Below are 15,416 nucleotides of genomic sequence, written 5' to 3'. Positions count from 1 at the left end.
AATTCTCTTCGACTTCATTCATTCATTCATTCATTCATTCATTCATTCATTCATTCATACAAATGTACTGTTTTGCAGTCTTAAGTGTTGTTGCGAGACAAATTCTCTTCAGAACAATTAAGGTTTCAATAATTCATTCATTCATATAAAATGGTGTTAGGGTAGCCTACTTGAACACAGAGGGCCCAAAGCCTTCAGAAGATCATAGAGATCTCTGAGATCAATTTGGCAACTTTGTTCTAATGCAGGACGATCTAAGATGTCAGGCTTCTTAGTGAGTAATATTTGAGTAATATTTGAGTACCGGTAATAATATTTGTCTGAAGACACTGACGAAGGCAACAGCCGAAACATTTCTCTACACTTCTGCTGCTGGGTCAAAGACGAAACAGGGTTTTCAGGACTCCAAAAAATAAAACTGTTCCCTGACACCGTTCTTCAACTTTTTTGGGTACATTGGAGTGTAGAGTGATTAAGTTTATTATTTTCTGTTCAGAAAATAGTAAGGAACATGCATTTTACCCCATTTTCACCCATAAAATGTCATTCAGTGTAATACGGTGTTAAACAGTTGATAATGCAAAAAACATATAGATGACGTTAAAAAACTGAAATAAGCTACATACCATAGTAAAGGCCTATATTTAAGGTCTTCATCAAACCTAAAATTTCTAGTAAAAGGCATTTGCAAATAGTTTTTGCAGTGTTTGTAGTCTTTCACCGAGTGCATTTCACCCATTTGGCTTTAAGAAGTTTTTCCACTGAAGAGAAAATCAGTTTAAAATGCACAATTATTCATTTGTTGTATGCCCCCGCATTTGTTGTGCTAAACAAATAAGTTTCGTAAGAATTTGACATTGCATTTCACTGAATGACCACAACTATTACACTGAATGATGCCTTGGCAAAAAAGCCTATATAAACAGCTACTTTTCATTGCTATCATATTGTTACCATCATACTACAGTACTCAACACCCTGAATGAGTGACAACAGAAATAGATGTTGTCAAATAATTGCTATTTTACTTAATATTGGGGCATTAAAATGTGTTTTGAAGAACTTCCAAGATCACAAGCTTAGAGGTAGGCTACTACTTAGGCCTAAAACAATAAAAAAGAAAATTTTGTCTGTTAAACTGCATATTTCGGGGATTGTGACTTAGGTTGTTCTGATAATTCATGTACAACTTCCAAAATCCCAGAATCTACCCAGTAATATGGATGCTACATGGCAATAACAAGGTTATAATGGAAATAACAATAAAAGTCATAATTTCAAGTAGTATCATCATATTATTGTATCTTAGAGTAATATTGCAACTTATATTGCCGTTTTGATTCTTAATATACAACCATGATCTGATTACACTGAATGAAATGGCCCTTACACTGCATGTCACTGAATGACATCTCTTTCACTGAAGGACGACCAAATACTTTTCACCTTATTTTCACCTTTTTACAAGCACACAGTTAGTCACCTACATGAGACAATGACTTTGACCCACAATGTTTACTATGTCTATTTAGAAAATATGCTTGTTTGGATGAATATCTGAGTATAAAAGTGTTTTTTGACATTTCACTGAATGACATCTGTTTTTGTGGACGCTGTTACCACAAGATAAAAATACAGATTTTTTGACTATTGAAGAACAAGATTCTCCCTTTGCATCATCACTTAAGGGGTCCCTAGGGTTCCTTTTGATGATGTCACATATTGTGTGTGACTATCACGTTTTATTATGATTTAAAAGCACCATGTTGATCTTATTACACTGAATGATATCCAAGGAATTGAAAATCCGGACAAAAGTCCCCAGATGATTTGGCTTTCTTTTCCATTGCCATTCCATTCCATTCCATTGATGATTTGAATATCAAAACAAAATGGTAATGAAATGTGCTTTTAATACAATAACAAGAACACTTCTAGAATTATGCCCAGAGAGTGAAAAAACAATTTTGTTCGTCATTTTGCACAATTATTCAAGGATGTATTGGTGATTTTTAAGTTCAGACCATTACACTGAATGACATTTTTGCACTTTATGAGATTATTTAACACATACATTAACATTTATTTTTCTTTAAATGTTACTGAAATGAGACACCAGACTATGCTGTTTATCAGCATAACATTCAAAATTCATTAATTTACTTTTTTGATAGTTAAATGAGTGCGGAACAAAAAAAATGCACGTCTCGTCTTTGACCCTGCTATGTAAAAAATAAAAAAATAAAAAGAAGAAAAGAAGAACCCGAGTGCGATCCAGTTTCTCACCTTCTAAGTTATTCAACTGGAGACGCACCACGCGGAAGAGCGCGGTGTATCTGAACTACTAATATTTGCTTTAACAAAAGTCTGTGCACAATCTGAATAGTTAATGCTCTATTTTTCATTCAACAGCCTCACAGACAGGCCTGAGAGGCAATGTGTTACTAATTTCCCCAAGAATTCCTACTGAGGTGACATTAGTGACAACACTGGGACAAAACCACTGGCGCTGAAAGACTTCCAGCTATACAGGCTTGTTCGGCAGAGCGGAGGGGAGCGACTGTTTTAACTTACTTTCTGGCATGCCCTTTTGCAGACGTGTTTATATTCCTTGGCTTTTGACTCCGAATGATACCCTGCCCCTGGAGAGAGAATAAAAACAAGCATTGGAGCATTTTCTGTGTCAGCACAGTCTCAGATAAGAAAAACATTATGCTACCGTAGAACTCCAAACTGACATTTATTACATCCACCGAGGAGGAGGTCATGTTTCCTTTGTCATTTGTTTGTTTGTCTCGGATTTTATGAGACCAAACTATGGCACTGTATCTGATAAATGTGGTAAAGGGGCGTACCCTTGGTCTAACCCTAGAACAAGAATAAAATATGTGTACTCACGTATATTGCCAGATGCTTTGGCTTTCTTTTCCATTACAATACATATATCACAACAGAACACACGTCACTGCGCAATGTACTGCTGAAACAACAACTCTTTCCTTGCATGCATGGGGCGTACAGTAGTCTTTGGTGTGGACAGTGGGGAAAATACAACTTTTGGGATGAACCTGAATTTCTTTCACTATTCACAATCACAATGCAAAAATAGGATAGTCAGAAAATATACCCTATTCATGTTCCCTCCACTTTCCAAACCAAACCTAACCATTCCATGCAGGCACAGAAATACTTTATTTTTAAAAATCAGCGTCAGAGTGTCATGATTTTAGCTACTAGACATATTTGTACACCTTCATCTGGGCACGGTATGTGGGTCAACGTAGTTTTTTGGGGCTCAGGTGCCAGGTGGTACAACCACAGCTGCCCATAAATTAATTAGTAATTGGTAATTAATGTACTGTACTGTAATGAATATGCTTCTTAGACAATCAACTGAAGTAATCCACATGCACATTTATCAGGTAAACTCAAAATTGTGGAATTATAGGCTTTATTAATAGGCAACAGAGCATCGCATTTAATGGAGTCAACAAACCTGCGTGCACCAGCACAAATCCCACAGACTTCCCATTTGCGCTGGAGAGAGAATTGTGTCGTGGTGGTGACCCTGCATTGGCCGGCAGAGCAGAGTCCGGACCTCTCTCTGCCGAGTTTGGTGTATTCTCCATGATCTGATGCTTGCACAGTGCGCGACATCATGATGTGGCATGCTCAGGAAGCATGCATGCTGGCATCTAGTCAACTGAGGAAGCCTGGTGGTGGAGGAGAGGGAGAGATGTCACTGGAGATCCGCGCCAACATTACCACCGAGCGCAAAGGGTTGGATAAGTGCGTTGCATAGGGTATTTTCTACATTCGGATGTGTTAGTTCAATGAAAATTCACATTTAGAATTCACCCTCTTGACACAACCACCTCAACAGCGTGCATGAAATGCAACGTTGTCAGTAGGTGTAAACAGCTCGTCTTCAAATGTGGCTGTTCTAACACGTCTCCAAATTGTTTCGTTAGTATTATTAAAATTAAACTTGGCGGTTTTGATAAAAGGTGAATAATTAGCTTTGGCTAATATCACTTTTGAGTTCAGGCATGCAATTTGTGAATGTGGTCAAGGAGCTTAGCTATCCATAACACAATACCACGTAGGCTACCGACATGCAGAGAACGTTTCGATAAATGTTCAAACCGGTGTGTAAATTTTACGATTTAAGTGGTGAATGATTTAGAAGGGTACACTTACACGACTGCAAACTTTAGCTAACGTTAGCTAGATAAACGTGCGAACACTAGCTGAAACGCTAGCAGGTCATAATGAGTATATCACTGACATTGTGGGTTAACGTCAAGAGTAAATGTTGTACAAGGGATATCTGTAGTATCTGAACAGTGGTCGGATATTTTTGGAAAGAGTTGTGCACGATATAACGTACAGTATCTTTCCACTTTCTCTCCTCAGAAGAACTCCCAAATACAAACATGAAAACACTTCCTAGTTCACCGTGGCCACGCTGAATCACGTGACGTGAGTTGCTCTCCGCCTCTTCGCACTGTGATGAGCGTTGGATCTCTGTTCCGTTTTCATGTAATAACTACAAGGGGAAAATAATTTTAATAATAATAATAATAATACATTTTATTTTTGAGCGCCTTTCAAGATACCCAAGGACACTTTACAATCAAAACAAATACATAACAGTAGGGAAAGTAAAACAAAGCTTCAGTGAATTAACAATAGGAGAGTAATTAAAATGCAAAAATAAAATAGAAATAAAAGTACAATAAAGATAAATGTTTTCAAGTAAGAAAAAGAAGTAGAATGCATTTGAAAAAAATGAGGGGGAAAAAATAATAGTATGTAAAATTAAAAATAAACTGATGATTAAAATAAAGTGGAAGTGCCTGTCACTGAAGTGGAAAAGCAGAAATGAAAAGGTGTGTCTTCAGCTTAGATTTAAAAGTAGATAGTGTGGAACTCTGACGAAGAGACAGTGGGAGTGAATTCCAAAGTTTGGGGCCAACAACACTAAATGCCCTGTCGCCCATGGTGCGCAGGTGTGTGGAGGGAACTGTAAGGAGGAGTGAGTCAGTGGAGCGTAGTGTGCGGGTGGGATTGTATGGGGTGAGGAGACTTGTGATGTAGGATGGTGCAAGGTTGTGCTGGGCCTTGTATACAAGGAGGAGAATTTTGAAATGGATACGTGAATGGATAGGAAGCCAGTGTAATTGATAGAGGATAGGGGTAATGTGATGCCAGGGTCTGGTGTGTGTGAGTAATCTAGCTGCTGAGTTCTGAATGTATTGTAGACGGTTAATCAATTTAGTAGGGAGACCAGTGAGTAGGGCATTGCAATAATCTAATCTGGAGGTTACGAAAGCGTGGATGAGGGTCTCAGCAGAGGTAGGGGTAAGAGAAGGGCGGAGTCTGGAGACCGTTTAAGGTGGAAAAATGCAGTTTTGGTGAGGTGTTTGATATGGGATTCAAAGGAGAGCGAAGAGTCGATGATGACGCCCAGATTTCTTACTTCAGAGGAAGTGGAGGTAAAATAGTCAGGGATAGAGAACTGAGAAAGGTTTATCTTTTTAAGTAATGATGGAGTGGCGATGATGATGGCTTCGGTTTTGTTTTGATTTTGTCTGCACATTGCATCTGACCCAGGTTTTTTTTAAGTGTGGCGTTAGTGTTCCTTGAAGTAGAATCATTTAAGTTTAGCAATAGTAACTTTTGTAATGAACATTATTTGCAACATTATTTAGGTCATAGATGCAATAATACATAACATAAGTAGTAATAAAAAAATAAATTAACAATAAAATAAATTAATAAAATAAATAGAATAGGTTGAGTGAGGAAGAAATTTCTCTGTAAAATGATGTAGCCACACACATTATATCAATTCCCCAAGTTGGGGGCCCCAATGCAAATGTTCTTACATTTTGCATTTTTACATTACGCAGATTGCTTCTTCCATATTGTTTATATGTTTTACTTCCGCTTGAATTTGTATTTGTAATTTGTTCTTAATTGTGGAAAATCCAGCATAGCCTGGTAATGATCATATTTTACAAACACACGTACGACCACACGCAAGCACACACACACACACACACACACACACACACACTCTCGCTGCATGAATTTCTAGCCATCAGCATGAAATGGGACCTGTTACTAGAGTAGAGTAGAGTACTTCCGTTAATCCCGAAGGAAATTAAGGTGTCTGTGTCAATTTACATAAAAACAAAAATACACATACAGTACATCTATGCACATTATTGCACATTAACCATTTGAGCACATGCTTGAGTACAACCACTTCCAGCACATGTCACACGTGTGTAATTAGTAATTAACTGATTACTAATTGAGTAATTAACCAGTGCTCTCCCTCATCCTCCTCCATGACTGAGGTATCCTGAGCATGGTACCGTCCTGCCTCACTGCTCCCTTGGGGCGCCATTGGGGGCTGCCCCCTTGCACGGGTGAGGCATAAATGCAATTTTGTTATGTACAGTGTGCAGTGAACACTTTGTGCTGTTGAGTGCTGTGTCACAATGACAATGGGAGTTGGAGCTCCCAGTTGGGCTTTCACTTCATGCTTTCACAAATCGGCAGTGGCTGTCCTGTATTGAGAGGTACTGAGGGCAGTAAAAAGTCCTGGGTGACTGTCCTGTGTTAAAAACATGCCCAAGGTAGTACAAAGCGGTTGTCCCAGTAGATGACGGTGGTGGAGTGTAGTGGGTGATTGTCCTATACTATGTTAAGAGTCCCTCACTACAGTAAAGTGTCCAAGGTAGTAAGTGGTTGTCCCAGGGGGGTCAGGGAGGTGTGGTGTAGCAGTTTCAGAGTAATTGCGGAGGAAATTACACGGAGTGCAGCATTCTCAAACAGGCAACTGGCTATTATTAACGGCAAAGGTGCTTTGATTAGTCAAAGGTTAAGGATACATTTTGGTCTACTCTGCGCATAACTTTGAATAATGCTCAATGTAATTTATGTAATGTATTCATTATAAAGAAATATAAAGAGAAGAGAGAAAAAGATAAAGTTCAAGAAAACCTCACTGCAGTTGAACATCTTCAAGACCAAAGAACTGTGTTGCCGTAGGAGGCGGGCACCTGACACCCCACATCCACTTTCCTGACCTTTAACCCTGGGAGGGCAAGTAGTGGAACAGGTGGAGAAGTTCAAATACCTTGGCAGCACATAGATTGACCAACGCCTGTCCTTCACCCAACATGCAGATGGAGTGCATAAGGAAGCACAACAAAGAATGTGTCTTCTGAGAAAACGTAACACCTTCAGTGTCAGTAAGGACATTTTGTCAACTGCCTGTCAATCTCTTGTGGAATCGATTACCACCTGCAACATAATATCCTGGTGCGTCTTCATCACAAATAGGCTACAAGCAAAAACAAACTGAACAGAATAAGCAACAAGCAAGGAAGGAAGCTATTAGGCATACATCAGAAAAAGCTCAAGGATCTGTATATCCAGGCAGTGGAAAGGAAGGAAGACCAACTCTATCCTCCTAGATCGCTCCCACCCACTCCATCCTTGTTTTGAGTTTCTTCCCTCTGGCAGAAGGTTCAGAGTGCCTTTGGCCAGGATAGAAATATACACAACACCTACTTCATCCCCATTGCTATAGTATTCACCATCAGAACATTCATTTCTGAAATGACAAATCACACACACACACACACACACACACACACACACACACACACACACACACACACACACACACACACACACACACACACACGCACACACACACACACACACGCACACAAATAAAGCTTTTTGAAACTTTTGAATCTTTGATATTAAATTAATTCCACAGTTACTTTTTTCCTACATCAAATTGCTTATTTGTTGTATGCATTCATTTCAGACAACAATGACACAATAAACTGATTTCAAATGAGAACTGATATTGAAATGGAATGAGCTACATTGTCAGAAAGAAGTAGCGTGGGGGAAAATGTGGTGACCCCAAACTTTTGACCGGTACTGTATAAATAAATAAATTCCTCAACGCAGTAGCCTGCGTAGGCTGTGCCCGCCGTCAAAATCACACAAAAAAAACCCAGCAACAGACTTGTTGTAGGTACACCACTATGGCATACTGCCATGCAGAGGAAATGCTTAAAGTTTCCATGTAGAGAAATTTGTGAACAGGTTACAGTCGGCCCACAGAGCGTGGCTTGTTCCACTCTGTCCTATTATCTGCTTCCAGCCCATTACCCTTAGAGAGATGATATCGCTACTCCAGCATCTGGGATCGTTTACGTCAGAAATAAGTTTGCTTCATCTTATTTACTCTAAAAGGCCGGCCTCACCTCCATGTAAAGTAAATAGATGTTGGCATCGAAAGCTCACTGTATATACACAGAAACAGGGCAGATTGTGCATGTTTTTTTTTAATTGTATGTGAATAAGAAGATTTTTTTGTAGCGTTTGAAACTTTTTGAGTCAAATATGTTGTTAAAGTGTCCTAAATACCTTCGGCACATATACGTAAATGCACAGTTAATTTAACAAGCATGCGTTAAGCTTGCGGTATGTGTAAATTCTGTGAAACTTTGTGGAAAGATTGATCTTATACTGGACCTTTTCCATGTAGAAAAAAAACGACAAAACCCAAATGCATGACTAAACTTCCTCACATCACATCCTCTCCCACAGTTAGAAGCCCGGAGTCATTAGATAATAACAAGGAGAGTCTGTAACAGGGGGACTCCGATAGCTTTTTCCAGGCCCAGGACAAAGTCATATAAGGGCTCCAAACCTAATACATAGCATGTAATGAAGAGCCAATTCTGGGCCCCCCCTCTCTTGTCTCATCCCCCCTTTGGCTTCCCTTGTCTGCACAGTGCACTCATGGAAACGCAACACAACGCAGCACAGCCGCGCAAGCCCAGATACAAGCTCCAACTGTGAACCCAACCCTACCTGTCAATACTGTCATGTAGTGGCTCATTAAGGTCCTCCACCAATGGCCTGGCCTGCACTCCTTAGCAATTGGGGTGGTAGTCAGAGGTGTATTAAGCAAAAGTACTCTTACATGTCACTACAGTGTATCTAGCTCATTAGGTACAGTGGAATAATTGTATAAACTATGTAAGATCATGTAATTAGTTACATCAGTAAGTACCTCTATTGGTGGTGGTGCATTCATTCTCTGTTATGAGAGAGGCACAGCTATACGGTCATACAAAGCTAAAATCAGTGAGACAATATTTTTGTCAAATTAAACTTTAGAGTAGAGAAAGTATAGTATCATTGATTGATCCCAGGGGGAAATGAAGGTGTCAATTAGCATACACACATAAATACAAAAAGACATTACCCACAAGACATTATACACACATACTTACACATGAATTAACCAAATATAGCTCACTCTTACATACATTTAGCTTTATGACACCCCAGGCTTAAAGTGATACTGTCCCATTTTTGGAAATAAGCTTATTTTACATCTCCCCTTGAGTTAAATAAGAGGCTTTTACCGTTCTCCTGTACTTCCAACCATTTTTCTAGTTATGGCAGTGCACATTTCTACTCCAAGCTAACAGTTAACATTGAGTCCTATGAGACCAGTTAGCCACGAGTTGGTCTCATAGGACTCAATGTTAACTGCTAGCGTGGAGGTAAAATGTGCACTGCCATACCCAGAGAACGGTTGAAAGTACAGGAGAACGATAAAAGCCTATTATTTAACTCAAGGGGAGGTGTGAAATAAGCTTATTTCCAAAAATGGGACAGTATCACTTTAAATGGAGCAGGGGGCCCAAAGAGGTCACTTGTCCCGGGCCCATGGAGAGAGGGGGCCCAGAATTGGATGCTCAGTATATTGTATTGATTGGGTTTAGGGTCCTTTCAGATGTTTTTGTCCCGGGCCCAGCCAAAGCTGTCAGCGGCCCTGAAAGGGAGGCATATAGGCCTACTCTCTCATCAGCATGAGGACACTGTGGTACCTCTGATGTTAATGTGTCAGGGCAGGAGGTCGAGGCCTGAGCACCATCAACTAAAACAAGTTGGCAAACCATCCCCATAGCGGCTATGGCATAGGCTATGCATGGGTATTTTATAGACTGAAGTACCTCAGGGGGTGGCCATATAAAGCAAAGGAGAGATGAGTCACTATATTAATGACGGCTGTCTCAACCTCTCCAGGAGTATATTACGGGCATGAAAATTAGTCTGTGGCAAATTGATATGTTATGTAATAATTTTAAAGTTTGCCGTGTTCTCATGGCTGCCAGACTGAGATGGCAGTTCACATAAAATGTATTTGTTGTGCTGTCATTATTTTGATACTTAGATGAGCGGAGATGTCTGTAGAAGACTGCTGCTCCCAGTGATTTCATTTAGGCTAGTAGACAATGTTTTTATGACCTGGATGCTCAAATCGTTGTTTATTTACTGAATAAAAGCACTGGGAGCAGCAGAATGCTTGTATACTTTATATCGATGGGATAGTTAGTATTATTGATGGGATTTTTTTATGGAGATAGGGAGATATTATTAGGGATGCACCGATACCACTTTTTTGAAAACTGGTACAAGTACGAGTACATTAATGTGTGTACTTGCCGATACCGAGTACCGATACCGATACCACCAAAATACAATGAAAATAAATGCATGGCCTTGTTTTTTTCACCTGTTATATTCATATTGTCCATTTCCATGTAGATTTAAATGCTAGTAAATGTATGAGGTGGCACCTTTTTCCACAGAACTTGACAAGATTTTGCATTGTTTTGTGTAATAGCAGTATCGTTCTCGGTATCGGCAAGTGCTTGACGAGTACGAGTACGAGTATAATGAGCAGTATCGGGTGCCGATACCGATACCAGTATCGATATTGGTGCATCCCCAGATATTATTCATTGGAACATGGTAGTGGACAGGAATGAAGAAGCGAGTGGGAGTAAGAGATGTTGAAGGGTTGGGAAATGACCCTGTCTGGACTCAAGCCGGGGTCCACATCCACATGGGCATGCACATCGTAAATGGTCAGGTGCATTAGCATGCTACACCACAACACCCCCTTATCGATGGGACTATTACCTACAATGTATGGGACATGCCTGTGATCTTGACCACATTACTTTGATCTGGTTGTGATACTTCCCACACTGCCCCCCCCCCCAAAAAAAAAAAAAAACTTTCACCTCTAAATACATTTAAAAAAACGCACCTGAAGTTACCATGTGCCATATCTGAGTGCACTGACTGATGCAAACATAACAGAGCAGTAAGACAAACAAACATGCTGAATTGTTTCAGAGTGGCTGCAAAACCATCCCAAGGTCAATGTATAGCCTAGTACTGCACAGTCGATCATCTCATGATCAGTGATCTCACGCAGTATGAACAATTCGTCATTATATGAGGAGCAGAGCGGTTTGTAGTCATCATTACCCAGTGTAGGCCTATGTCTCATTCAGCCTCGACATGGATTCTCATAGCGAAACAATTAGTGGAGCGCAGCGCTAATGTCCAGCACATGGCGAACGTGGGAGCAATCTTCTGTGGATCATGGGTTCAAATGTACGCACTTGTTCAAGATAAAAGATCAGTGACTCATCCATTCTAGTCCGAGTGCCGCACATACTGTAGTGTATTGTGTCGTCATTGTTTAGACATCCTATGGTTTTTAAAAATGATTTATTGCAGTATAATGAGAGGACCTGGCTACAAAGTCGTAAAAGATGTGTAACCACTTGCGATTCCTAATCATAAAGTGGGTGGGGGGGATGGGGATAAACAAATTATTTCAAAATGTACAGATGAACATCCTCTGCTGTTATCCCTTGAGGGCTCGCGCAATAACTCTGATTTAGTAGCAGTGCCAAATACACACACACACACACACACACACACACACACACACACACACACACACACACACACACACACACACACACACACACACACACGCACGCACACACACACACGCAGACATCCCTGCTGCAACACATGCTGGTCAGGCAAACATACTGTATATTGCGTGTGTACATCCTACCCTTAATTATCGTGATCACTGATCAGTGATCAAAAGTATCATGCTTGGTGCACAAACAAGTTTGTTTTTCTTTAATCATATGCAAAGGATAATGATGTTTTCTTTGGCCCGCAAAAGAAAGACATGAAAGCGTGCAGGGCCTATGGCTGATGAAAGTGTTTCTTGTGCGTGCGTGCATGTACGCGTGCGTGGAGGAAGAGAAACGGGCTAGAGAGAAGGAGAGAATATGACAGAGACACTGATTGCCAATTACTAAAAACTAAAAATACACATAAATACATAAAATTGTACTGTGTGTGTGTGTGTGTGTGTGTGTGTGTGTGTGTGTGTGTGTGTGTGTGTGTGTGTGTGTGTGTGTGTGTGTGTGTGTGTGTGTGTGTGTGTGTGTGTGTGTGTGTGTGTGTGTGTGTGTTTGTGTGTAACTGCATAGCAGGTCAAAAGCCTTTCTTGTCAGAAAGTGTTGCATTTCGGATTTCTTCAATTAGGCTAATGGTCAGAGAGTTTAAGAGCAGAGAGAGGCTTACATCTGTGGAATATCCACACTTTTCAGGAATGGTTTGAATTATTTGGAGCTTGTGTGTTTCCTTATGATCTTTTCTCTCATTTATACATGGCTTTCAGATTCAGGTTTCAAAAAGGAAATGATGATGGGTTAAGTTTCCTAAACACTCATCTCGGAATTCTGTGGCAACTGTTTGTGTTATAACCTGACTACTCCAATCCAGATTTTTATTTCAGCCAAACATTGTTCTTCATAAACGTTATGAACATTTTCATTAGCAAAACGGTGCAGGTGGAAATGGACAGTGTATGTAAAGTTAAACATTGCAAAGTTAAACATTGCAACAGTTCAATTTCTTAAGATTAAATCTGTAAATATCAGTGAGTCTGTTCAGATTTCCTGTGCATTTCTGCTACCTCTCATCAGTTGAGGCTGACAGATCGTTTTGGTTAACTGTGTAGGCCTCTCTGTTAACATATGTGTCAGTGTTGCTTATAACTGTGAGTGCCTCGTGTTTCAGTGCATACAGTCCTCTAGGCCTTTATGTTTTACAACCTTTGAGTCAGCTTATCTCAGTGAGTGAAATTCTGAGGTCAAAAAAACTATGCTTGGCTGCAGTACAATTTTGTACAATAAGTATTGTAACTGATTTGTGGAAATTGCTCTTTACTGCCTGATGAACTATTATATGCATCAGTAATATTTCTATGTTATTGCCCTTTGCTTCCTTCAGGTCCAGGACTGTGTCAGTGTTTCCTTTCGGATGTTTTCATATGACGCCCCCTGGCACATGCCTCTTAAGAAAGGTAATGCGAAAACTGGACAACAATGCCAAGTAGTTAACACTTTACGACATGAAACTACGTCATAGTATGATTAAATGGAAAAAACCCACACAGTCACATCAAAACCCTATACCTACATTGGTTTACTCGTAGCTGTAAATATGTCATATTGTGCCATTTTTCTCAGCCTTACGAAAACCTGCTATTAGGCTTTTGGCTTAGGCCTCAATGTTGCAAACTCTGAACAGACGTGTGTGCACATGCAAGCAATCTGGATGAGGTTGAAGTGGGGAGTGTTGCGTGGAAAACCGGCTCACGTCAATGTTGTACGGTATAATGTTGACAGGAAAATAAAGAAGCACGGAGATATTTGTGAGCTCTCTGTCACCTCTGAGAGTCATAATGAGCCAGGGTTGTGTCTCTATAGATGGGGTTTTTTTTGTTTATCAACACAGTGTTGTGAGGAGGGGCAAGACACTGGCAGCCAACCACGTGAGCTAATTTTTTGACCGACGGCGGTTTCCAACAATCAGAGGTTGAGTTGTGCGCAGTTAGTTTCGCGCAGTCAGGAGAAAACAAAAATTTAGAACCCATGTATAGCAGTAGAAGTTTACCCAGGCTCCGCCCACCTTCAGCTCTGCTACACTAGCTCAGGAAAACTGCTTGTTCAGGCAGATTCTTAATTCTTAGTTCTTAGTTCCCCTGGCAGGGGAACTCCACCCACTTTGTTGTCGTCGCCACTCCCTCAAAACCCCGCCCGCTTTGATTCAAAACAAATTCAAAACAAATCTCTGCGCTGTGATTGGTTTGCCAGACTCAGGGCACAGTGTTCAAAATGTTCTCCGATCTGAGGCTAGACCACTCGCAGCTGGAACATTTCGGCGCCGTCCAGCGAGTGGCGCTGGTTTACTAGGCTAGACTGCTAGCTCAGTCGGCAGTGTGTATGATTTGTCGGGAGAGAGGGCTACTAGAATTCCGGACCAAGCTCTGCTGGCTGACTATCCGTTACAATTTTTCTATTGGGCAAACTATAATGCTCGGAGCAGGCTTTTCACATCAACTTTCAATGAACTAAATGCAATAACAAATCTGCCAAATGGGGTCAGGTGTATTGGTTAGGGGTCAAATGGTATGCAGACCTTGGGATCAATCATGCAGATGGGATCAAACTCGCAACCATCTGGTGTTTCTTTTGCAAGTCCGGATCACTGAGCTCATAACCACCAACCACAAGCTGAGTCTGTATAAACACGCAACATCGCAAGACAAAATGATGTCTTATTTTCAAACAGATGCCTGCACACATTCAAGCATCAGCGATATTTATTGTGATATTTGCTGCATCTATTCTTAGTATTAGATAGATGTGGGTTCATCATTCCAGACATTTGTAGTCAGTATTTCCCCTGTATCTTTTTTTAGGTTTTAAGGAGTTTTTTTCAAATAAGCAAAGCCTTTCCGCTGGAAGACAAACACAACCTCATATTATAATACTCTTCAAAGTCCTCATGTGCTTGGTTCTTTGAGTTCTCTCTGAAACGTAGACTGTAAATAACAACGGCTGCTACAAATCAGTCCACCGGGTCTAAGTGACCCCGTCGGCTAGGGCCACCCGAGTACTAAGCGGCTCCAGCATGCTGTTTTTTTGACGTGAAGTGCTGCTGCATCCCTGCAACACTTGGCTTATTTTGCAGTGACCCAGCCGAGGCACCCTACAGCTAACTGTCACTTAGCACGTGACCCAACACTGCATGGGCTGAGCAGAGTTGAGATGTCGGCACTACTCCCGGGTCTGTAGCCTACCCCCCCCCACCGGGAAAGCCGACGTGGGGGGCTTATAGTTGATGGGGCAAAGGGGTCAGTCGTCCCAGGCCCAGGGAGAGGGTGGAGCAGAATTGGGCCCCATTATATATTGTATAGCGGGGGGCTTTCAGATGGTTTTGTCCCGGCTCCAGCCCAAAGCTATCTGTGGCCCTGCCCGCAACCCTCTCTTCTTCAGAGTACACAAACTCGACAACATATGCAGGCAAAAGCCGGGCCTTGACAGAACAATGAGGTCAGCCATGGTTTTCATAAAGGCCGGGGATTTGTGTGGTTTTGTTTGTTTTCGTGTGAAAATAACCATAGC

General features: G+C 40.9%; 1 protein-coding gene across 3 annotated transcripts in view; it reads right to left on the bottom strand.

Moving 5' to 3' along the window:
- tasp1 (taspase, threonine aspartase, 1) overlaps positions 1-4,460 on the bottom strand; it is a 60,235-nt gene extending 55,775 nt beyond the window's left edge. For 2 of the 3 annotated variants that reach the window (XM_063191652.1, XM_063191654.1), the window contains exons 1-3: positions 4,201-4,453; positions 3,497-3,713; positions 2,575-2,642 (exon numbers count right to left, since the gene is read on the bottom strand). In XM_063191652.1, coding sequence (XP_063047722.1) covers positions 2,575-2,642; positions 3,497-3,629 — 201 coding nt within the window. In that variant the 5' untranslated portion in view covers positions 3,630-3,713; positions 4,201-4,453. Of the gene's footprint in view, positions 1-2,574; positions 2,643-3,496; positions 3,714-4,200 lie in introns of all 3 variants that reach the window. The other variant, XM_063191653.1, reaches the window with a different exon arrangement.
- Positions 4,461-15,416: the final 10,956 nt, after the last annotated feature.

This window comes from Engraulis encrasicolus, chromosome 24 (genome assembly GCF_034702125.1).
Source record: "Engraulis encrasicolus isolate BLACKSEA-1 chromosome 24, IST_EnEncr_1.0, whole genome shotgun sequence".
Classification (NCBI taxonomy): Eukaryota; Metazoa; Chordata; class Actinopteri; order Clupeiformes; family Engraulidae; genus Engraulis; species Engraulis encrasicolus.
This window is presented reverse-complemented; position numbering and strand designations above follow the sequence as displayed.